We start from the raw sequence: 26343 nt of genomic DNA on the forward strand, positions 1-26343 counted from the left end.
AGTAAGCGTTAGGCCCTGCACTGTGTTATTTTTGTGTTGTCTCTTCCTTACAGGGACCTGTAAGGGACGTGTTGGAGAGGGTACAAGTCTGACGACGGTGAGTGTCGTGTGTGTTTGTCTCTGCCTGTCTCCCTTCCTTCATCAATCCAGGGCGTACGTGGACCTTGCATCTCCATGCGAGGTCAAGGCATCACCTAGGTGCGCAAGTGCCAATAGGTGACACTCCAGGCTCTGAGGCAGTGTGCCGATGATTATATTTCCCGGAGCCCGGAGGGTGCCTCTGTAGAGACGTTGCGGGACGGAGGGCGCATCGGTCTTTATCCAGGCAGAACAGATCTCACCTACTCTCCTTCCTCCTAGGTGTTCGTGTCCGGGTGCCGGAGAATTCCAGGACCGTGGTTTGTCACCGCCTGAAGGTGAGAGGGTGCGGCACCAGGTAAGTGGTCCAGAGACACCTGCACGGCAGCAGGCACCACACCGCACCGCCCCTACACCCATCTCACAGTGACAGCTGAAAAGTATGACAAGGCCTTTATCTGTTGTAGAACATATAACTTGCTGGGATACATCATAGGAGCTCTAAGTGGTCAGCTCAAGGTGACGTATGGCCACTTCTTCTTCTACCACCTGAACATTATTTCCTTGGGAAGTGTGTCATTGGCTTTTATCATCTCTTTTATCAATCTCCAGTCCACTCTGCTAAATCTTCCTCAGAAAACCTCACAGGTGGCCATAATTATCTAACAATGTTAACCCCTTCCTGACACAGCATGTTTTTGCCTTCCTGACAGAGCCCTTTTTTTCAAATCGGACATGTATCAATTAAGTGTGGATAACTTTTTTTTGCTTTTACTTATCCCAGTGATTTTGAGATTGTTTTCTTGTGACACATTGTACTTCAAGTTAGTGGTAAATTTGGGTCGATACAGTCTGTGTTTTTTTGTGAAAAATACCAAAATGTCGTAAAAAAATGGAAAATTTAGCAATTTGCAAAATGTTAAATTTTCTGCTTGTGAGACAAATAATCATACCACTCAAAACAGTTAATAACTAACATAGTCCATATGTCTACTTTATGTTTCCATCATTATTTCAACTTCCTTTTAATTTTTTTGGACACTAGGAGGCTTACAATATGAATAGCAAATTCTCAAATTTTCAAGAAAATTTCAAACACTGATTTTTTTGGGGACCAGTTCAGTTCTGATGTGACTTTGAGGGACTTGTATGTGAGACACCCCCATAAATGATGCCATTTCAAAAACTGCACCCCTCACAGTATTCAAAACAGCATTTTGGAAGTTTGTTAACCCTTTAGGTGTTTCACAGGAATTAAAACAAAGTGTAGGTGAAATTTCAAAATTTCATTTTTTTTGCAGATTTGCAATTTTAATACATTTTTCTAAGGAACACAGTAGATTTTACTAGAGAAATGTGACTAAAAATTGATTCCCCCAATTCTTTTGTTTTCATAAATATCCTATATGTGGCCCTAGTGTGCACGTTGACCAAACCACAGGCTTCATAATAGAAGGAGCACCTACTTGATTTTGGAGCCTCCTTTTTATGAGATTATTTTTTAGGCACCATGTAGGTTTCTAGGCACCATGAGATGCTAAAAGTTAGGAACCCCCCCACAAGTGACCCCATTTTGCAAACTACACCCCTCAGGGAATTCATCTAGGGGTATAGTGTACATTTCAAACCCCCAGGGGTTTCACCAATTGTGGTACAACTGGGCAGTGCAAATGAAAAATTAATTTTTTTACACAAAAATGCAGTTCTGGCTCCAAATTTTTCATTTTCACAAGGAATGAAGGAGACAAAGCACCCCAAAATCTGTGCCCCAATTTCTCCCGAGTACGGCAATGCCTCATATGTGACCAAAAAATACCAGTTGGGTGCATGGCAGGACTCAGAAGGGAAGGAGTGATATTTGGATTTTGCAGCTCAGATTCTGGTGGAATGTTGGTGGGTGCTATGTCGCATTAGCAAGACCCCCGAAGCACCAATACAGTGGAACCCCCCCACAAGTGACCCCATTTTGCAAACTACACCCCTCAGGGAATTCATCTAGGGGTATAGTGTACATTTCAATCCCCCAGGGGTTTCACCTATTTTGATACAACTGGGCAGTGAAAATGAAAAATTACATTTTTTACACAAAAATGCAGTTCTGGCTCAAAATTTTTCATTTTCACAAGGAATGAAGGAGACAAAGCACCCCAAAATCTGTGCCCCAATTTCTCCCGAGTACGGCAATGCCTCATATGTGACCAAAAAATACCATTTGGGTGCATGGCAGGACTCAGAAGGGAAGGAGTGATTTTTGGATTTTGCAGCTCAGATTCTGGTGGAATGTTGGTGGGTGCTATGTCGCATTAGCAAGACCCCCGAAGCACCAATACAGTGGAACCCCCCCACAAGTGACCCCATTTTGCAAACTACACCCCTCAGGGAATTCATCTAGGGGTATAGTGTACATTTCAAACCCCCAGGGGTTTCACCAATTTTGATACAACTGGGCTGTGCAAATGAAAAATTACATTTTTTTACACAAAAATGCAGTTCTGGCTCGAAATTTTTCATTTTCACAAGGAATGAAGGAGACAAAGCACCCCAAAATCTGTGCCCCAATTTCTCCCGAGTACGGCAATGCCTCATGTGTGACCAAAAAATGGCAGGACTCAGAAGGGAAGGAGTGATATTTGGATTTTGCAGCTCAGATTCTGGTGGAATGTTGGTGGGTGCTATGTCGCATTAGCAAGACCCCCAAAGCACCAATACAGTGGAACCCCCCCACAAGTGACCCCATTTTGCAAACTACACCCCTCAGGGAATTCATCTAGGGGTATAGTGTACATTTCAAACCCCCAGGGGTTTCACCAATTTTGGTACAACTGGGCTGTGCAAATGAAAAATTACATTTTTTTACACAAAAAATGCAGTTCTGGCTCAAAATTTTTCATTTTCAGAAGGTATGAAGGAGAAAAAGCACCCCAAAATCTGTGCCCCAATTTCTCCCAAATATGGCAATGCCTCATATGTGACCAAAAAATACCAGTTGGGTGCATGGCAGGACTCAGAAGGGAAGGAGTGATTTTTGGATTTTGCAGCTCAGATTCTGGTGGAATGAATGGTGGGTGCTATGTGGCATTAGCAAGACCCCCGAAGCACGGTGAAATGATGAACCTAATAATCCATAGATGTGTGGTATATTTTAAAACACTCCTTTATACATAGGCCGGGTTTGTCTGGGCAAGTTTCACAGTGGAAAATAGTTTCCTTTCTTATTCCCTTTTTATAGCAAACTTTGCACCTTTTTTGTGTCCTGCCCTTTCTTGCAGTGGAGGGGATTTCGTTCGGAAAATGCTGCCCTACGGGGCCCTCTGCCTGCTGGTTCCCAAATATTAGGCCCTTTATGACTTCCTCTTGAAAGTGCATAAATGTCCCCCTCTGGCTGGTAGAACGGAATAGCACGTAAGCGTTATACAGTGCCATCTGGATGATATACACGGCCAGCTTCTTGTACCATATTTTTGTTTTCCGCAGGGCACTGTACGGCTTCAGTACCTGATCTGAAAGATCCACTCCGCCCATGTACTTATTGTAATCTAGGATACAATTAGGTTTTGAGGTGTGGGTACTGGTACCTCGTACAGGGATGGAGGTGGCACTGTCTCCATGAATTGTTGTCAGTATAAGGACATCCCTCTTGTCCTTATATTTGACCAACAACATATTTTCGGTGCATATTCCCCTGCTTTCACCCCTTCTCAGTACTTGGGCAATGTGCGTTTTTGGGAGGCCTCTTTGGTTCTTGCGCACAGTACCGCAAGCTGCTGTACCTCTTGAACCAAGGGCCTTAAACAGGGGGATGCTATTGTAAAAGTTATCCACATAGAGGTGATAACCTTTATCCAGGAAGGGGTGCACTAAATCCCAGACAATTTTTCCACTAACACCTACGAGGGAGGGGGGGCATTCTGGCGGTTCAATTCTTGAATCCTTCCCTTCATAAACCCTAAACCTGTGGGTGTACCCTGAGGTGCTTTCACACAGTTTATACATTTTTATGCCATACCTTGCCCTCTTACTGGGAAGGTACTGGCGGAATTTAACCCTTCCTTTAAAATGTATAAGGGACTCGTCGATACAAATAAATCTGTCAGGGATGTACATCTCTGCAAATTTGGCACTGAAATGATCAATGACCGGCCTGACTTTGAATAGCCGGTCAAAGGTGGGATCATCTCTGGGTGGGCACTGTGCATTATCGGTGTAATGTATAAATTTAAGGATTGTTTCAAAACGAGTCCGAGTCATGGCCATACGGTAAAATGGGGTGCTGTACAGAACATCTGTACTCCAATATTGCCTAATTTCTGGCTTTTTTACTGTGCCCATATGTAACACCAGACCCCAAAACGTCATCATCTCTACTGCATCTACAGGGGTCCACCTAGCAAATGATGACGTGGGGTTTTGAGCAATAAACTGCTGGGCATATAAATTACTTTGGTCCACCATTAAATTTATAAAATCATCAGAGAAAAATAATTTGAAAAAGTCAATTTCTCTGAGACCTGTACTATCAAATTGGATTCCTGGGATGGCCAAAAACTCAGGAACCTGGGGCTCAAAATTGTCTGGTGGTGGGGTCCATACGGGATCAATCATTTGGGGGGGGGGGGGTCTCAGCTGCTCTACGGGGGCGTCTTTGAGGGGGTCCCTCATCACCAGAGGAGGAAGAGGAGCTTAAGACGAATCCTTCAAATTCCCCGCTTGCCTCACTGGCTGTGTCAGAGTCAGAGGCAAGCATGGCATATGCCTCCTCCGCTGAATACATTCTTCTGGAGGACTGGGATGACATTTGGGATGACATTTGGGATGACATTTTTATTTTTGTGTTTCTGTAAGTGTAATGATTCAACACGTGTATAGTGTAGGGGGGGTACAAACATTATTTCAACACGGGTGGAATGTAGTGTGTAGTGTGTATGTACCACAGCACTCTCCAAAAAAAAAAAAACAATTTAAAAAAACTGCAGAAAAAAAATTATATCCCTGTGCAAAAAATGCTGTTCAGTGATTGTACGTCACTGATCAGCGCTCAGCGGCCACAGGACACCCACGTGGGTGTAAAAACAAAACCCCACTGCACTCTCCAAAAAAAAAAAACTGCAGATCAGTGATGCAACACTGATTAGCAGTGAGGGGCAGCAGGCACACAACTGTGGGTGCAACCTGACAGGGTATATATAAAAAAAAAAACCCTGGACCCCCCAAAAGTTGCTGATTAATTAATTTAAACTAATCAGCACAAAAGGGGGGGCAGCAGTCAGTTGCACAGGCAGCACAACCTTTGGTGCAACTGACAGGTATATATATATATAAAAAAAAACCTTTGCACCCCCAAAAAGTTGCTGATCAGCTCAGATATAGTGATCAGCACAAAAGGGGGTGCAGCAGACACAAAATATAGCACTCTCTATCACTCTCTGTCACTATCTCTGACTATCTATCACTATATATGACTCTATGACACTGCAGCAGCAGCACACAGGAAGTCACAAGATCCAGGAAGCATCCAGCTGCTGGCAGCACGCTACCAGCGGTGATCAGGTAAGTATAAGGCAAGGTTCAGGTATGTATAGCAGGACAGAGTGGCCGGTGACCGCTCTGCACGCAATTCCAGACCGGAATGGCGTCTGCAGCGCAGTCACCGTTAGTTTAAATAACGCGCGCCTTGGCTGTGATTGGCTCGTCGGTCCGACGAGCCAATCACAGCCTTGGGGGCAGGTGGGGTGAGGTGTCGTCGTCACCGATGACCCCCTCATGCCCCCTGACGCCCGGCGGTGATTGACACCTGTGTTACCGAGCGTCTGATTCGCCGGTAACACAGGAAAACGCTGTGAATGGCTGTTCACACTGAACAGCCAATCACAGCGATCGCCGACGGGGGGGGGCGGCATCGCAGCCCCCCCTGGGCATGCAGGGACATGTCTGCTGTCTATAGACGCGGGGACAGTTTAAAGCCATGACGTATATATACGTCATGTGTCGGGAAGTACATCCCGGCCATGACGTATATATACGTCAAATGTCGGGAAGGGGTTAAAAACTGATATATAATTTTATAAACATCTTGCAAATTCATTCAGCCAGCGCTGGCCCAATATTTTTTTTTTTTCCTTCAGCCTACATTGGGGAGTGACTACCCCTGTGCCAGCTGCTGCTAATTGCGCAACACACAAACCCTATATATTTTTTCTTCATGGTTAAAAGTCACCTTGATGAGGGTATTTGTAATAAAACAGCAGGGGTGCCCCGACCAGGAATCTCTGATTCCAATACACAATCCACATGGGTCCGGCACAGCCACTTAGCACAATGCGGGGAGGGTGCCCGTTATCCGGCAATAATACATTTCAACATAGTAACGGAACTCCATCCACTTGAACAAAGGGAATTTATTCCATGACTAACACAGCAACGTTCAATACAAAATATGTATTTTCATCAGGCTTAAACACAGCATCTTGCCATCGCTTCTGATGGTTTCGGATCCAATATACTCCAATAGACAGTAGGTGTTTTTTGCATTAGGATAAAGCATGATTATGCAATAGATTTGTTGGATAGCATCAATGTTTGTCATTTACCATCTAGTTGTGATAGCCATTAGACAACACTGAAGCCATCTATTAACAAAGGGTCATTTATAGACTACTAGACATTATTGTCCTCTTTGCATGGATAATCATTTGCTATTAATATGTTCTTTTTATGCAACAGGTATTATGACAGCAATGATATCAATGTTGGACTTTTGAGTCTCCTTACTGGACGTATGTATTTATGAAAACTTTTTCACTATGCATTGTATATTGTGAACATGCATTTGTGATAGAGGTTTCTCATTGTCATATGCTTGTATTATATATGCATGTTGCCGCAGTTTTCAAATATTTACCAGGCAAATATGTTTCATCTATATGTTACATGATATTATTCTGCCTTATATTGCATTGACCGAAGTTATCCCCTATCAATTAGTCATCATGTATCAGGGCCTGTGCCATGTCATCACCTATGGACTACTGTGCTTTGCGTCCAGTTTCCAGGGCATGCAGTGCCATCAGGTTACCTCAGCTATGGTCACTGCAGGTGACCTTGCCATCTTTTCTTATGTATACAGTGTGGTGATGTAATGGAGTGCCCCGGTGCTGGGACAGCTCCCCTGCTCCCAGTACTGGAGCAGCAGCAGCAGGGACGGGGAGAAGTGGGGCTGGGTCCCCCACGGGACAGCGCCTCCCCCGGCGCAGGGATCAGCTGTCTGATCCCTGTTCCAATAGTGCAGGCAGCGGCGGAGAGAGACAGCGCTGGGATCAGGGCACTGATCCCAGCGCTGCCAGTGTGGCGGAGATCGGCGGGGCGGCTGTTTGAAGTTGGCGCCATTGTGGCCGCCAATAGAAACCGCCGCCCCCGGCATTTGAATCCTGGCGCCCTTCGGGAGCCAATCACGGCTCCCGAATCGGCAGCCAATAGAAACCGGCTATGGCGAGCCAATCAGCACTCGCCACGCCGTACTCTGCCCCGCCCCCAGCGTCTGATTCCAGACGCCGCCAGGAGGTGAAGCAGGAAGGACCCACGCCGGCGGAGGGCCGGAGCGCCCCGGCTGAAGAAGGAAGCCGCTGAAGAAGCCAGAAGACACCGGGCTCAAGAAGGGGAATCGCCGGCGCCTCCTGGACGAGGAGAGGAAGCGGCGCCGCCGCTGGCCAGGACTGGCCAGTGGCAGAAGACAAGATGGCGGCCATGCACGGAGAGGCCAGCGGGAGTAGGAAGCTTCAGAGCTGAGGAAGGTCCCCCCTGCGGCCTCTCCCAACATCAGGTAGGTGGTCCCAGGCCACCTACCCCTACCCTAGACCACCGGGTATCGGGCACTAGGCCCGTGGGTACTTTCAGGCCCCTCCGGCCTGTGGGCACTTACAGGCCCCTCCGGCCTGTGGGCATTGTAGTCAGGCCCTCTTGGCCCGTGGCCAATTGATTGTTGGGCCCTCCTGGCCCTTTTGTATCCCACTGGGCCCCCTCCCCGTGGCCCCTGTTGTGATAGGCCGGGCAGTAGGCCCGTGGGTGTATTTAGCCGGACGCTAGGCCCGCTGCACAATAGCCGGGCGTAAGGCCCGAGGCCCCCCCATAGCTCGGGGGCTAATTGAATCAGGCCTCTAGGCCTGTGCCCCTAGTCAGGCACTAGGCTTGTGAACATAGACAGGCACTAGGCCTGAGCCGTAGTTAGGGGTGAATGTAGCGTAAGGCACTGGTGTAATTAATAGGCAGGTACTAGGCCTGCAAGTGATTAGTAAAAGGGCTCTAGGCCCCATTTTGTGGTTCCCGGTGGGTGGTTGGGGTTAACAGGTAGACGTGCGCCGCGGCAGTCCCCTCGTGGTTCCCCAAGTAGCTAACTGGTATCGTTAGAGTGTGCATATGCTGGCCAGCTCTAGGTAGGAAGGGAGTGTAAGGGGGGGGGTACACACCAGAACGATTAGGGCTCAATTCCATCAATCTGGATCCAATTCCGACCGATTGGATGCAGATTGTATGTAGATTGGGCATGTTTAAGTCCAATTCCGATCCGATTCCAATCCGATGCGCGTCCCCGCTGTCGTTTGGTCGTTTTACAGATCCTACCTGCTGCAGTGAGGATCTGTAAAAGATCCATTCAACTGGATACAGACTCAGATCGGATTGGGATCAGATTGGATGCAGATCGTTAGCAGATTGTTAGCAGATTGTGTGCTCCAACAGATCGTGCGAAAATCACACAATCTGCTAACAATCTACTAACAATCAGGATCGTTCTGGTGTGTACCTGGCCTAACAACAAAGGTTAGGCAAAGATTGAAGGGACTGTTTTGTTGGTGAAATCTTGTACCGTGTTGTATGCTGTTTTCCGTGCAGGGCATCTCTGTAGAATTGATAGTATTGTTAGTTTGTGTCGCACTACACACATAGTTAGTTTGAGGGCTGTGTGATGTAGTTACCCAGTTACGTACCACACTAGTAAGCGTTAGGCCCTGCACTGTGTTATTTTTGTGTTGTCTCTTCCTTACAGGGACCTGTAAGGGACGTGTTGGAGAGGGTACAAGTCTGACGACGGTGAGTGTCGTGTGTGTTTGTCTCTGCCTGTCTCCCTTCCTTCATCAATCCAGGGTGTACGTGGACCTTGCATCTCCATGCGAGGTCAAGGCATCACCTAGGTGCGCAAGTGCCAATAGGTGACACTCCAGGCTCTGAGGCAGTGTGCCGATGATTATATTTCCCGGAGCCCGGAGGGTGCCTCTGTAGAGACGTTGCGGGACGGAGGGCGCATCGGTCTTTATCCAGGCAGAACAGATCTCACCTACTCTCCTTCCTCCTAGGTGTTCGTGTCGGGGTGCCGGAGAATTCCAGGACCGTGGTTTGTCACCGCCTGAAGGTGAGAGGGTGCGGCACCAGGTAAGTGGTCCAGAGACACCTGCACGGCAGCAGGCACCACACCGCACCGCCCCTACACCCATCTCACAGTGACAGCTGAAAAGTATGACAAGGCCTTTATCTGTTGTAGAACATATAACTTGCTGGGATACATCATAGGAGCTCTAAGTGGTCAGCTCAAGGTGACGTATGGCCACTTCTTCTTCTACCACCTGAACATTATTTCCTTGGGAAGTGTGTCATTGGCTTTTATCATCTCTTTTATCAATCTCCAGTCCACTCTGCTAAATCTTCCTCAGAAAACCTCACAGGTGGCCATAATTATCTAACAATGTTAAAACACCTGGATGCGAATTGAAGTGAGAATCAAAAATTGCAATTTATGGGAAAAAGTGCGAGTTTTAACGCAACTTGCAATTTATTAAATGTGCGAATTTGCAAAAAAAAATGCAAATTTGGCCATTTGCGAAAAAAAATCGCAAAAAACTGCAAAATCGCACAATATTACATTTCACCCCACATCTCTCACCTCTATGGCTATTTACATCCAGCATCAACTCCAACACAGTGTGGATTGGTAATATTCATTCACATCCAGTGGGAACTATATTGTGCTTGTTTTTTTTATCTGATTAAGACATCGGCCAGTTTCAAAATTGCATTATTTTAGATTTATATCTTTTTTATGAACACTGGAATTTTTAGATAAATGTTTTGTCATTTTGTCATGTGTAGTTATTAAAAACTGATATATAATTTTATAAACATCTTGCAAATTCATTCAGCCAGCGCTGGCCCAATATTTTTTTTTTTTCCTTCAGCCTACATTGGGGAGTGACTACCCCTGTGCCAGCTGCTGCTAATTGCGCAACACACAAACCCTATATATTTTTTCTTCATGGTTAAAAGTCACCTTGATGAGCGTATTTGTAATAAAACAGCAGGGGTGCCCCGACCAGGAATCTCTGATTCCAATACACAATCCACATGGGTCCGGCACAGCCACTTAGTACAATGCGGGGAGGGTGCCCGTTATCCGGCAATAATACATTTCAACATAGTAACGGAACTCCATCCACTTGAACAAAGGGAATTTATTCCGTGACTAACACAGCAACGTTCAATACAAAATATGTATTTTCATCAGGCTTAAACACAGCATCTTGCCATTGCTTCTGATGGTTTCGGATCCAATATACTCCAATATACAGTAGGTGTTTTTTGCATTAGGATAAAGCATGATTATGCAATAGATTTGTTGGATAGCATCAATGTTTGTCATTTACCATCTAGTTGTGATAGCCATTAGACAACACTGAAGCCCTCTATTAACAAAGGGTCATTTATAGACTACTAGACATTATTGTCCTCTTTGCATGGAGAATCATTTGCTATTAATATGTTCTTTTTATGCAACAGGTATTATGACAGCAATGATATCAATGTTGGACTTTGAGTCTCCTCACTGGACGTATGTATTTATGAAAACTTTTTCACTATGCATTGTATATTGTGAACATGCATTTGTGATAGAGGTTTCTCATTGTCATATGCTTGTATTATATATGCATGTTGCCGCAGTTTTCAAATATTTACCAGGCAAATATGTTTCATCTATATGTTACATGATATTATTCTGCCTTATATTGCATTAACTGAAGTTATCCCCTATCAATTAGTCATCATGTATCAGGGCCTGTGCCATGTCATCACCTATGGACTACTGTGCTTTGCGTCCAGTTTCCAGGGCATGCAGTGCCATCAGGTTACCTCAGCTATGGTCACTGCAGGTGACCTTGCCATCTTTTCTTATGTATACAGTGTGGTGATGTAATGGAATGCCCCGGTGCTGGGACAGCTCCCCTGCTCCCAGTAATGGAGCAGCAGCAGCAGGGACGGGGAGAAGTAGGGCTGGGTCCCCCACGGGACAGCGCCTCCCCCGGCACAGGGATCAGCTGTCTGTTCCCTGTTCCAATAGTGCAGGCAGCGGCGGAGAGAGACAGCACTGGGATCAGGGCACTGATCCCAGCGCTGCCAGTGTGGCGGAGATCGGCGGGGCGGCTGTTTGAAGTTGGCGCCATTGTGGCCGCCAATAGAAACCGCCGCCCCCGGCATTTGAATCCTGGCGCCCTTCGGGAGCCAATCACGGCTCCCGAATCGGCAGCCAATAGAAACCGGCTAGGGCGAGCCAATCAGCACTCACCACGCCGTACTCTGCCCCGCCCCCAGCGTCTGATGCCAGACGCCGCCGGGAGGTGAAGCAGGAAGGACCCATGCCGGCGGAGGGCCGGAGCGCCCCGGCTGAAGGAGGAAGCCGCTGAAGAAGCCACTGAAGAAGCCAGAAGACACCGGGCTCAAGAAGGGGAATCGCCGGCGCCTCCTGGACGAGGAGAGGAAGTGGCGCCGGCGCTGGCCAGGACTGGCCAGTGGCAGAAGACAAGATGGCGGCCATGCACGGAGAGGCCAGCGGGGGTAGGAAGCTTCAGAGCTGAGGAAGGTCCCCCCGCGGCCTCTCCCAACATCAGGTAGGTGGTCCCAGGCCACCTACCCCTACCCTAGACCACCGGGTATCGGGCACTAGGCCCGTGGGTACTTTCAGGCCCCTCCGGCCTGTGGGCACTTACAGGCCCCTCCTGCCTGTGGGCATTGTAGTCGGGCCCTCTTGGCCCGTGGCCAATTGATTGTTGGGCCCTCCTGGCCCTTTTGTATCCCACTGGGCCCCCTCCCCGTGGCCCCTGTTGTGATAGGCCGGGCAGTAGGCCCGTGGGTGTATTTAGCCGGACGCTAGGCCCGCTGAACAATAGCCGGGCGTAAGGCCCGAGGCCCCCCCATAGCTCGGGGGCTAATTGAATCAGGCCTCTAGGCCTATGCCCCTAGTCAGGCACTAGGCTCTTGAACATAGACAGACACTAGGCCTGAGCCGTAGTTAGGGGTGAATGTAGTGTAAGGCACTGGTGTAATTAATAGGCAGGTACTAGGCCTGCAAGTGATTAGTAAAAGGGCTCTAGGCCCCATTTTGTGGTTCCCGGAGGGTGGTTGGGTTTAACAGGTAGATGTGCGCCGCGGCAGTCCCCTCGTGGTTCCCCAAGTAGCTAACTGGTATCGTTAGAGTGTGCATATGCTGACAGCTCTAGGTAGGAAGGGAGTGTAACAACAAAGGTTAGGCAAAGATTGAAGGGACTGTTTTGTTGGTGAAATCTTGTACCGTGTTGTATGCTGTTTTCCGTGCAGGGCATCTCTGTAGAATTGTTAGTATTGTTAGTTTGTGTCGCACTACACACATAGTTAGTTTGAGGGCTGTGTGATGTAGTTACCCAGTTACGTACCACACTAGTAAGCATTAGGCCCTGCACTGTGTTATTTTTGTGTTGTCTCTTCCTTACAGGGACCTGTAAGGGACGTGTTGGAGAGGGTACAAGTCTGACGAAAGTGAGTGTCGTGTGTGTTTGTCTCTGCCTGTCTCCCTTCCTTCATCAATCCAGGGCATACGTGGACCTTGCATCTCCATGCGAGGTCAAGGCATCACCTAGGTGCGCAAGTGCCAATAGGTGACACTCCAGGCTCTGAGGCAGTGTGCCGATGATTATATTTCCCGGAGCCCGGAGGGTGCCTCTGTAGAGACGTTGCGGGACGGAGGGCGCATCGGTCTTTATCCAGGCAGAACAGATCTCACCTACTCTCCTTCCTCCTAGGTGTTCGTGTCCGGGTGCCGGAGAATTCCAGGACCGTGGTTTGTCACCGCCTGAAGGTGAGAGGGTCCGGCACCAGGTAAGTGGTCCAGAGACACCTGCACGGCAGCAGGCACCACACCGCACCGACCCTACACCCATCTCACAGTGACAGCTGAAAAGTATGACAAGGCCTTTATCTGTTGTAGAACATATAACTTGCTGGGATACATCATAGGAGCTCTAAGTGGTCAGCTCAAGGTGACGTATGGCCACTTCTTCTTCTACCACCTGAACATTATTTCCTTGGGAAGTGTGTCATTGGCTTTTATCATCTCTTTTATCAATCTCCAGTCCACTCTGCTAAATCTTCCTCAGAAAACCTCACAGGTGGCCATAATTATCTAACAATGTTAAAACACCTGGATGCGAATTGAAGTGAGAATCAAAAATTGCAATTTATGGGAAAAAGTGCGAGTTTTAACGCAACTTGCAATTTATTAAATGTGCGAATTTGCAAAAAAAAATGCAAATTTGGCCATTTGCGAAAAAAAATCGCAAAAAACTGCAAAATCGCACAATATTACATTTCACCCCACATCTCTCACCTCTATGGCTATTTACATCCAGCATCAACTCCAACACAGTGTGGATTGGTAATATTCATTCACATCCAGTGGGAACTATATTGTGCTTGTTTTTTTTATCTGATTAAAACTGCAGGCAGAATTATAGGGGTGTCTTTACCATGCGCCCAGGACTTATATAAAAATAGATTGCTAAAGAAGGTAAACTGTATTTTAGCAGATCCTAGCCATCCAGAATACAAGGCTTTTGAAGTTTTGCCATCACAAAAACGATATCGCAGTATTTCGGCACGTACAAAGCGTATGACAAATAGTTTTTTTCCCACTGCTGTCCGTATGCTAAATGCTGTTAAGTGATATGGGAATTGCCCTGAATGTTTTTCCTTTGTGTAGGTTTTTGTGTTTAAGTTTTGTTGACGGTGCATTGTTGTGATGTATTGTTAATAACAATAAAGTGTTCTTATCTTATCTTATCTTATCTTATCTTATCTTATCTTATCTTAAGGCATCGGCCAGTTTCAAAATTGCATCATTTTAGATTTATATCTTTTTTATGAACACTGGAATTTTTAGATAAATGTTTTGTCATTTTGTCATGTGTAGTTATTAAAAACTGATATATAATTTTATAAACATCTTGCAAATTCATTCAGCCAGCGCTGGCCCAATATTTTTTTTTTTTCCTTCAGCCTACATTGGGGAGTGACTACCCCTGTGCCAGCTGCTGCTAATTGCGCAACACACAAACCCTATATATTTTTTCTTCATGGTTAAAAGTCACCTTGATGAGCGTATTTGTAATAAAACAGCAGGGGTGCCCCGACCAGGAATCTCTGATTCCAATACACAATCCACATGGGTCCGGCACAGCCACTTAGTACAATGCGGGGAGGGTGCCCGTTATCCGGCAATAATACATTTCAACATAGTAACGGAACTCCATCCACTTGAACAAAGGGAATTTATTCTGTGACTAACACAGCAACGTTCAATACAAAATATGTATTTTCATCAGGCTTAAACACAGCATCTTGCCATCGCTTCTGATGGTTTCGGATCCAATATACTCCAATATACAGTAGGTGTTTTTTGCATTAGGATAAAGCATGATTATGCAATAGATTTGTTGGATAGCATCAATGTTTGTCATTTACCATCTAGTTGTGATAGCCATTAGACAACACTGAAGCCCTCTATTAACAAAGGGTCATTTATAGACTACTAGACATTATTGTCCTCTTTGCATGGAGAATCATTTGCTATTAATATGTTCTTTTTATGCAACAGGTATTATGACAGCAATGATATCAATGTTGGACTTTGAGTCTCCTCACTGGACGTATGTATTTATGAAAACTTTTTCACTATGCATTGTATATTGTGAACATGCATTTGTGATAGAGGTTTCTCATTGTCATATGCTTGTATTATATATGCATGTTGCCGCAGTTTTCAAATATTTACCAGGCAAATATGTTTCATCTATATGTTACATGATATTATTCTGCCTTATATTGCATTAACTGAAGTTATCCCCTATCAATTAGTCATCATGTATCAGGGCCTGTGCCATGTCATCACCTATGGACTACTGTGCTTTGCGTCCAGTTTCCAGGGCATGCAGTGCCATCAGGTTACCTCAGCTATGGTCACTGCAGGTGACCTTGCCATCTTTTCTTATGTATACAGTGTGGTGATGTAATGGAATGCCCCGGTGCTGGGACAGCTCCCCTGCTCCCAGTAATGGAGCAGCAGCAGCAGGGACGGGGAGAAGTAGGGCTGGGTCCCCCACGGGACAGCGCCTCCCCCGGCACAGGGATCAGCTGTCTGTTCCCTGTTCCAATAGTGCAGGCAGCGGCGGAGAGAGACAGCACTGGGATCAGGGCACTGATCCCAGCGCTGCCAGTGTGGCGGAGATCGGCGGGGCGGCTGTTTGAAGTTGGCGCCATTGTGGCCGCCAATAGAAACCGCCGCCCCCGGCATTTGAATGCTGGCGCCCTTCGGGAGCCAATCACGGCTCCCGAATCGGCAGCCAATAGAAACCGGCTAGGGCGAGCCAATCAGCACTCACCACGCCGTACTCTGCCCCGCCCCCAGCGTCTGATGACAGACGCCGCCGGGAGGTGAAGCAGGAAGGACCCACGCCGGCGGAGGGCCGGAGCGCCCCGGCTGAAGAAGGAAGCCGCTGAAGAAGCCACTGAAGAAGCCAGAAGACACCGGGCTCAAGAAGGGGAATCGCCGGCGCCTCCTGGACGAGGAGAGGAAGTGGCGCCGGCGCTGGCGAGGACTGGCCAGTGGCAGAAGACAAGATGGCGGCCATGCACGGAGAGGCCAGCGGGGGTAGGAAGCTTCAGAGCTGAGGAAGGTCCCCCCGCGGCCTCTCCCAACATCAGGTAGGTGGTCCCAGGCCACCTACCCCTACCCTAGACCACCGGGTATCGGGCACTAGGCCCGTGGGTACTTTCAGGCCCCTCCGGCCTGTGGGCACTTACAGGCCCCTCCTGCCTGTGGGCATTGTAGTCGGGCCCTCTTGGCCCGTGGCCAATTGATTGTTGTGCCCTCCTGGCCCTTTTGTATCCCACTGGGCCCCCTCCCCGTGGCCCCTGTTGTGATAGGCCGGGCAGTAGGCCCGTGGGTGTATTTAGCCGGACGCTAGGCCCATTGCACAATAGCCGGGCGTAAGGCCCGAGGCCCCCCATAGCTCGGGGGCTAATTGAATCAGGCCTCTAGGCCTGTGCCCCTAGTCAGGCACTAGGCTTGTGAACATAGACAGGCACTAGGCCTGAGCCGTAGTTAGGGGTGAATGTAGTGTAAGGCACTGGTGTAATTAATAGGCAGGTACTAGGCCTGCAAGTGATTAGTAAAAGGGCTCTAGGCCCCATTTTGTGGTTCCCGGTGGGTGGTTGGGGTTAACAGGTAGACGTGCGCCACGGCAGTCCCCTCGTGGTTCCCCAAGTAGCTAACTGGTATCGTTAGAGTGTGCATATGCTGGCCAGCTCTATGTAGGAAGGGAGTGTAACAACAAAGGTTAGGCAAAGATTGAAGGGACTGTTTTGTTGGTGAAATCTTGTACCGTGTTGTATGCTGTTTTCCGTGCAGGGCATCTCTGTAGAATTGTTAGTATTGTTAGTTTGTGTCGCACTACACACATAGTTAGTTTGAGGGCTGTGTGGTGTAGTTACCCAGTTACGTACCACACTAGTAAGCGTTAGGCCCTGCACTGTGTTATTTTTGTGTTGTCTCTTCCTTACAGGGACCTGTAAGGGACGTGTTGGAGAGGGTACAAGTCTGACGACGGTGAGTGTCGTGTGTGTTTGTCTCTGCCTGTCTCCCTTCCTTCATCAATCCAGGGCGTACGTGGACCTTGCATCTCCATGCGAGGTCAAGGCATCACCTAGGTGCGCAAGTGCCAATAGGTGACACTCCAGGCTCTGAGGCAGTGTGCCGATGATTATATTTCCCGGAGCCCGGAGGGTACATCTGTAGAGACGTTGCAGGACGGAGGGCGCATCGGTCTTTATCCAGGCAGAACAGATCTCACCTACTCTCCTTCCTCCTAGGTGTTCGTGTCCGGGTGCCGGAGAATTCCAGGACCGTGGTTTGTCACCGCCTGAAGGTGAGAGGGTGCGGCACCAGGTAAGTGGTCCAGAGACACCTGCACGGCAGCAGGCACCACACCGCACCGCCCCTACACCCATCTCACAGTGACAGCTGAAAAGTATGACAAGGCCTTTATCTGTTGTAGAACATATAACTTGCTGGGATACATCATAGGAGCTCTAAGTGGTCAGCTCAAGGTGACGTATGGCCACTTCTTCTTCTACCACCTGAACATTATTTCCTTGGGAAGTGTGTCATTGGCTTTTATCATCTCTTTTATCAATCTCCAGTCCACTCTGCTAAATCTTCCTCAGAAAACCTCACAGGTGGCCATAATTATCTAACAATGTTAAAACACCTGGATGCGAATTGAAGTGAGAATCAAAAATTGCAATTTATGGGAAAAAGTGCGAGTTTTAACGCAACTTGCAATTTATTAAATGTGCGAATTTGCAAAAAAAAATGCAAATTTGGCCATTTGCGAAAAAAAATCGCAAAAAACTGCAAAATCGCACAATATTACATTTCACCCCACATCTCTCACCTCTATGGCTATTTACATCCAGCATCAACTCCAACACAGTGTGGATTGGTAATATTCATTCACATCCAGTGGGAACTATATTGTGCTTGTTTTTTTTATCTGATTAAGGCATCGGCCAGTTTCAAAATTGCATCATTTTAGATTTATATCTTTTTTATGAACACTGTGGAATTTTTAGATAAATGTTTTGTCATTTTGTCATGTGTAGTTATTAAAAACTGATATATAATTTTATAAACATCTTGCAAATTCATTCAGCCAGCGCTGGCAAAATATTTTTTTTTTCCCTTCAGCCTACATTGGGGAGTGACTACCCCTGTGCCAGCTGCTGCTAATTGCGCAACACACAAACCCTATATATTTTTTCTTCATGGTTAAAAGTCACCTTGATGAGGGTATTTGTAATAAAACAGCAGGGGTGCCCCGACCAGGAATCTCTGATTCCAATACACAATCCACATGGGTCCGGCACAGCCACTTAGCACAATGCGGGGAGGGTGCCTGTTATCCGGCAATAATACATTTCAACATAGTAACGGAACTCCATCCACTTGAAAAAAGGAATTTATTCCGTGACTAACACAGCAACGTTCAATACAAAATATGTATTTTCATCAGGCTTAAACACAGCATCTTGCCATGGCTTCTGATGGTTTCGGATCCAATATACTCCAATATACAGTAGGTGTTTTTTGCATTAGGATAAAGCATGATTATGCAATAGATTTGTTGGATAGCATCGATGTTTGTCATTTACCATCTAGTTGTGTTAGCCATTAGACAACACTGAAGCCCTCTATTAACAAAGGGTCATTTATAGACTACTAGACATTATTGTCCTCTTTGCATGGATAATCCTTTTCTATTAATATGTTCTTTTTATGCAACAGGTATTATGACAGCAATGATATCAATGTTGGACTTTGAGTCTCCTCACTGGACGTATGTATTTATGAGAACTTTTTCACTATGCATTGTATATTGTGAACATGCATTTGTGATAGAGGTTTCTCATTGTCATATGCTTGTATTATATATGCATGTTGCCGCAGTTTTAAAATATTTACCAGGCAAATATGTTTCATCTATATGTTACATGATATTATTCTGCCTTATATTGCATTAACCGAAGTTATCCCCTATCAATTAGGGGTGCTAGCATTGTTTTACATGTCTGTCCCGAGTAGCGCTTTGCGCAAGGGACTTGTAATGCTTTAATAGTTATTTAAGTGTTTCTTTAGAAATATAGTTATTATGTTATGTACGGCAGCTATAATTGTTATCAATATATAGTTACTGTTGTTATTCAGTGCTGCCACTAATTACATAGCGATGTGGCTCACGGCATCTCTACCAGAGAAAACATTGCTATGGTAACACAGATTGATGTCAAACATGAGAGTGCACGGCCCGCTTGATGACGTCACATGGGTGTTCTGGTGGATAGCAGCGCTCACAATATAGTAATAGCAGCCTTCTCATCCACAGCCAAAAAGTAAGGGATCGTTTTACCACCTGAGACCTGCAGAACCATTCTACACAGAGAACATTGTAATTACGTGCTGTGCATCCTGGGAGATGATGTCATGCTGAGGGGACTTACTTCCTGTTGTTCTCCTGTTACTTTCACTTAGTGTCTGCCTTATGCTGAGTAAAGACCTGTGTTACAATCATGCTGCACCTGTGGTTGTGATTCTGTTGCTGTTGAATGGAAGTGGTCAAGGATCAGCTCCCCCAAATATGGACATACAGCCTGCGGCTTCTCCAGCTGCCAGCTCTCCTCTTTATTGACCTCTGCAGATACAAACCAGTCATCATGTATCAGGGCCTGTGCCATATCATATCCTAAGGACTACTGTGCTTTGCGTCCAGTTTCCAGGGCATGCAGTGACTTCAGGTTACCTCAGCTATGGTCACTGCAGGTGACCTTGCCATCTTTTCTTATGTACACAGTGTGGTGATGTAATGGTGTGCCCCGGTGCTTGGACAGCTCCCCTGCTCCCAGTACCGGAGCAGCAGCAGCGATGGGGAGAAGTAGGGCTGGGTCCCCCACGGGACACCGCCTTCCCCGGCGCAGGGATCAGCTGTCTGATCCCTGTGCCAATAGTGCAGGCAGCGGCAGAGAGAGACAGCGCTGGGATCAGGGCACCGATCCCAGCGCTGCCAGTGCGGCGGAGATCGGCGGGGCGGCTGTTTGAAGTTGGCACCATTGTGGCTGCCAATAGAAAATGCCACCCCCGGCGTTTGAATCCTGGCGCCCTTCGGGAGCCAATCACGGCTCCTGAATCGGCAGCCAATAGAAACCGGCCGCGGCGAGCCAATCAGCACTCACCATGCCGTACTCTGCCCCGCCCCCGGCATCTGAAATCAGACGCCGCCGGGAGGCGAAGCAGGAAGGACCCACGCCGGCGGAGGGCAGGAGCGCCCCGGCTGAAGAAGGAAGCCGCCGGAGGACAGCGCAGAAGACTGCGGCGAGAAGAAGAGCTCCGGCGGCCACTGAAGAAGCCAGAAGACACCGGGCTCAAGAAGGGAAATCGCCGGCGCCTCCTGGACGAGGAGAGGAAGTGGCGCCGCCGCTGGTCAGGACTGGCCAGTGGCAGAAGACAAGATGGCGGCCATGCACGGAGAGGCCAGAGGGGGTGGGAAGCTTCAGAGCTGAGGAAGCTTTCCCCCGCTGCCTCTCCCAACATCAGGTAGGCGGCCCCAGGCCACCTACCCCTACCCTAGACCACCGGGTATCAGGCACTAGGCCCGTGGGTACTTTCAGGCCCCTCCGGCCTGTGGGCACTTACAGGCCCCTCCGGCCTGTGGGCATTGTAGTCGGGCCCTCTCGGCCAGTGGCCAATTGATTGTTGGGCCCTCCTGGCTTTTTTGTTTCTCGCTGGGCCCCCTCCCCATGGCCCCTGTTGTGATAGGCCGGGCAGCAATGATATCAATGTTGGACTTTTGAGTCTCCTTACTGGACGTATGTATTTATACAAACTTTTTCACTATGCTATGTATATTGTGAACATGCATTTATGATAGAGGTTTCTTGTCGTCATATGCTTGTATTATATGCATGTTGCCGCAGTTTTACTTTACTTCCTGTTGTTCTCCTGTTACTTTCACTTAGTGTCTGCCTTATGCTGAGTAAAGACCTGGGTTACATTCATGCTGCACGTGTGGTCGTGATTCTGCTGCTGTTGCATGGAAGTGGTCAAGGATCATCTCCCCCAAATATGGACATACAGCCTGTGGCTTCTCCAGCTGCCAGCTCTCCTCTTTATTGACCTCTGCAGATACAAACCAGTCATCATGTATCAGGGCCTGTGCCATGTCATCACCTATGGACTACTGTGCTTTGCGTCCAGTTTCCAGGCCATGCAGTGCCTTCAGGTTACCTCAGCTATGGTCACTGCATGTGACGTTGCCATATTTTCTTATGTATACATTGTGGTGACAGCTGACAAGTATGACAAGGCCTTTATCGGTTGTAGAACATATAACTTGTGGGATACACCATAGGAGCTCTGAGTGGTCAGCTCATGGTGACATATGGCTGGCTGTTGTGGCCCCACCACAACCGTACCATTGCCAAGAGAAAAAGGGCCATGTGGAAACATATAACCACATCAGTAAATGCTGTCAGTACACATAAGCGCCTTGTGCGCAACATCAAAAAAACGTTTCAATGATATTAAGCGGCAATTGAAGCTAAAAATGGGCCTGGAAAAAACTGAGGCAAGTCGCACAGGAGGAGGACCAAGGGTAGAAGTGTGGTTTCATTGATATGAGAACCAGCTCCGCCGCATAATACCCCTTGAGGTACTACCAGGACTACATATTGAGGATATGGATCGCCCTCAAACTCCACCTCAAGCTGGTAAGTGAAACCAAATGTACCCCTACAACTTACCATTGTTATGTAAAAATGATATTATGTTGTGTTTCTATGTTCCCAGCATAGATGTGATGTTGTGGCACTACACATCCCAGCAAGGGGCCATTGGGAAAGTGTTCTTGGATCATTTCACTATTGTGTGGTATGCTGGGTTCAGTAGTTCCTCAACTGATGCTATTGGTATAACACAAATCAGGGTATGTTCCACACCCAAAGTAGGGTGGTGTGATGCATTTTGCACATGCATTAATTTTCAAATAGCTTACATGATGGCTATGAAAGAGGGAAGTGCAAATTAATCATGTAATGGTGAAAATGCAGATTACACAATATAGCCACCTCATAATGTGGACAATTTTATTTGAGCCTAAGCCATGTGTGGTCATCTTCTGTTTAGGTTTGGACATGTGAATTGTTTTTGAATTATGGTACACACTGCAATAATCCAACTTGTGTACTTATTCTCCAGCTCAAAATACCGAGAGTGCTGTGGGCCGTCATTCCCGGCAAATGAGTGGTGACTTTGAGGCTGCAGGTGAGTTTGACTATGGGATTTAAATCAAAACCACATCACACACAGTATGCATGTAACCTCGGCCATTCTCTAGGTTGGCCCAAAAAAGGCCACTCTTTCTGCAGAGTAATTCGCTATGCAGCTACATTGTTGTAAAAACTGCACTGAAACAAAAGGCCCATGTAAGATCCAATACTAACCAATGTCCCATTAATCACAGGCCCATCACACCAGCTACAGCATCCAGAAGAGGACCTACAAATGCAAGAGGAGGATACAGACATAATCCTGGAGCCTGTCGACTACTTTGAGGCTGAGAATCAAAGAGATCAGGCACCCATCACTCAAAGGCCATCTAGCCAGCCACAAGCGCCCCAAACCACACTGGGCCAAAATGCCATCCCCACAGCGGCAGATGAGTTGGCGTACTCCCTGCACAGCTTCAAACAGAAGCAGATCCATTTTGTGCAGACCCAAACTGTTCAAATGGAACATTTTGAGGGATATGTCCGTAACATACGCCACGAAATTAAAAAGGTGGCTCACAGTGTGCGTGTCAGTGTAGGCACACAAATAAGGTTGGTAGCCACACTAGACAGGCGTCTTGGCGACATAAGCCAGGCCATACAGGCCCAAAACACCACATTAGGGCAGGTAAATGCCAACATATGTGCCCAGACGCAAGCACTGATTGCACAAACATCGGCTCTAGTGTCTCTTCAGACACACTTACAGCAAAGCAACCCCAGTCACTTAGCCCCAGCTGCCTCTACAGCAAGCAGCCTCTCCACCACCCCTATGAGCAGCTCACCGACTAGTCCTCCTCGTAGGAGTGTACGCACCAGGGGTGGCCTGAGTAGTTCAGGGAAGGGTGTTAGCTCCCGTGGGAAGGGTAAAAACCCATAAATTTAGACACAACTAGTAATGACACTAGTAGGATGCTGTTACTGTGTGTCACACAAGTTTGCAATTGTTTTGGCTTTTCATGTTTATTTACATGTTTCCACATTTTTCACTCCAATAAAAAAGTTACCACACGTAATAATGTTTCATTATTTTCATATTTGCTAAACATTTTAATGATGTGGCCTTGGTGGCAATACAATTTCATAACACTGGAACTAAGTAGGGCATGACAAGGCCTTTATCTGTTGTAGAACATACTGTATAACTTGCTGGGATACGCCATAGGAGCTCTGAGCTCATGGTGACATATGGCCACTTCTCCTTCTACCACCTGAACATTATTTCCTTAGGAAGTGCGTCAGTGGCTTTTATCATCTCCATTTTCTTGCCCACGCCCAGCATGAATGAGCCAACACTGTGCACTGCTGCTGCAAGTCGGTGGTCAGGTTCCTCAAGCAGCAATGACAGGACATCTGTGAGTGCTGTACTTCCAACACCAGATATTGGTCAATATGGTGGTTACTTGTGACAGTTGGCTCCCACCAAGTGACAGACGCTTCCCATATGCTCTGGGAACATTTCTTAGAAAACACAGCGACCATCGGAGAATGGGGGAGATTCCCACATATGGGGGAGTTGTTCACATGAAACATCCACTTGTGGTCTGTTCGCTCTGCGTCTTACCGCATTTGGACCGTGTGAGCGATCTGTACGGTAGGCGAGGCTAGGAGCACTCGGTTCCTGTCCGTAATACGTATCCGTCAGATTCAACTAGAATAAGGGCCAAAGTGTTGGTATTCATCAATCAGACCTTCAATCTACATTTATCTTTCACACCTCTACATTTTCTGTGTGCTAATGTCCCGATCTGGTTGACCCAATTAATGACCAATATTGTCACAATTGCTAAGAAAATTGTTCTCACTCATTGGACGAACGCTTCTGCTCCAATCCTATCTGAGGTTCAAACTCTACTTTTGAAAACTATTTAGATAGACAGCCCACACTCCCCGATCTTGAATATGCACTGCTTCTTTGGTTTAAATTTTACTAATGTCTATTGACACTACATTGTTTCCTTGCACATGCCCACTATGATTATTGTTTATCACCGCTGGACCAGACCTGTATACCCCACCTCCACCTCCTCTAGATTTTTCTTTATGGATAAGTTTAATGGCCCCATAGAGTAGGCCAACTTCTGCCCGACTTCCTTTGAGCTCCCCCAGCAGCTCCCCAGGAGAGCTTGATAAGATTTTGCACTTGATGTGCCATTTTTTACATGTGATAAATTGGATGCGATTTATCACATGTAACCCGGAGGAGCTGCAGTCGGGGTAGCAACAGGAGAGCAGGATCTGAGGTAGGCAGGGAGCTGGGATGGGAGAGCAGGGTCCGGGATAACGGCAAGCATCAGGAGCCAATCAGCAGCCACCCAGTCTTTTGAATAGGATTTTTTCCATTTTCCCGCCTGCCGCTACTCCGGACACTGCTCTCCATTAATAGAATATAATGTATACAGTAATTGTAGATGGCGCAAAAAGATGCTGCCCAAAGTGTCACATAAGATGACTGCTAGAAAAAGTCATTGCTTGGTATAGGGACACTCATTTCTTACATTTGATGAGTACGCTTGGTATCTATCTGGATACTGTTCCTTTTCACTGTAATTCTTTCTACGTATCTGACGTCAAATTTCATGGCTAATAGCCATGGATGTTAGGAAGACAAAAAAAAACATCCTGCAAGAGCACCCATTGTTCTTATTTTCTATATATATATATATATATATATATATATATATATATATATATATATATATATATATATATATATATATATATATAGAGAGAGAGAGAATAAGGAGGTTCCCGGCACTCGCAGACAAAACAAATACTCAGGTGCCTTTCCGTCCCACAAGGGGATAGATATCGATACGAGGTGTGGAGGCACTCAGGAGATTCCCATAGTACTGCACGGCGGCAGTCAAACACAGTAATAAACTGGAGACAAGACGGTCTATGTGCCAACGTTTCGGGTACAAACCCTTTATCAAGACACAACCAGAAAAAACAAAAGTACTTACATATATAGGGCTGTGAGGGGGCAGGGGACACCTCGTGCAACCATCACCTGCACGGCACCCGGCGAGCGGGAGATGACGTCACCCCAACCTCGAGTCGGGGAGTACCGGGGTCACCGGGGGGCGTGTTCAAACGTACGAGTGTGGATATCCATGGAAACGGGAAATGCCGTCTGACGCGCTCCTGTCAGAACAGTGTGCGCGTCAGCGGTGTACAAGACGAACGGAACGGAGCTGGCGGGGGTCTGCCTGGTGCCGCGATTGTTCAGATTGCACGGAGGCTGCAAGGCAAAGCAATAAAATACATTAACAGTGGTATGACACGTCAAACATATATGGCAGTATGCAGTACTGATAAGTCGGACAGTCCAATCTCAGGAGGCCGCAGGGTTAAAAAATGAGAGAAACGAGTGAGCAAGAGAGAGTGGGAAAAACCTAAAAAGAGGACTAGTCTGCGTGTGTGGGACTAATGGTGCAATAGTGTGGTGCTGAATGTGTAGCTACGTGCTGAAAACGAGGTGCTGAAAGGAAACCAAATAGTGAAGTAAACAATACGTGATCTGTGTGCTGGATGTGGTGATCAGTATGGTAAGATGTGTGATGCAACTACAGTGAGGGCTATGTGTTCATGATGTGGGTGTGTGTGACTCACCGGGGTAGAGCCTAAGTGGTGTGTGTGCGGAAGAGAGACCTGCAGCAACAGGGATGGGAGTGCAAGGACCCATAAGATTTAGAAAAAGAAGCACAGGTTAAAAAGAGAAAACATACGCAAAAACCAATACTATGTCAGAAAAATGGCCAAACTCTGAAAGGGGAACAGTGATGCTGACTCTATCTAAACAATTTAGCTAGACAGAAATAATATCACGGGGATGGCGCAACAGGGGAATGACAGGAACCTCACAGTCCAGATGCCCAAAGGGCACTAAGTCCAGATTCACAAAAAGCAGGATAATGGAAGAATCTCATTGAGTCCGTGTGGTTGTACAGTGTTCAATTTATGAATCCATTTGGATTCACATCTCAGGAGTGCTTGTCCTCGGTCACCCCCACGGGGATTTTCGGGAATACAGTCAATGAT

The 26343-nt window shown here is 47.1% G+C and overlaps 1 protein-coding gene across 1 annotated transcript; it reads left to right on the top strand.

The window, feature by feature from the left end:
* Positions 1-20905: 20905 nt before the first annotated feature.
* On the top strand, positions 20906-23634 carry LOC146030280 (uncharacterized). Its single transcript, XM_083158401.1, has 3 exons — positions 20906-21741; positions 22229-22294; positions 22494-23634. The coding sequence occupies exons 1-3, from the start codon at positions 21711-21713 to the stop codon at positions 23177-23179; spliced, it is 783 nt and encodes a 260-aa protein (XP_083014527.1). The 5' UTR covers positions 20906-21710; the 3' UTR covers positions 23180-23634.
* The last annotated feature ends 2709 nt before the right edge of the window (positions 23635-26343 follow it).

Source organism: Crinia signifera, chromosome 1, assembly GCF_055691185.1.
Source record: "Crinia signifera chromosome 1, ASM5569118v1, whole genome shotgun sequence".
Lineage (NCBI taxonomy): Eukaryota > Metazoa > Chordata > Amphibia > Anura > Myobatrachidae > Crinia > Crinia signifera.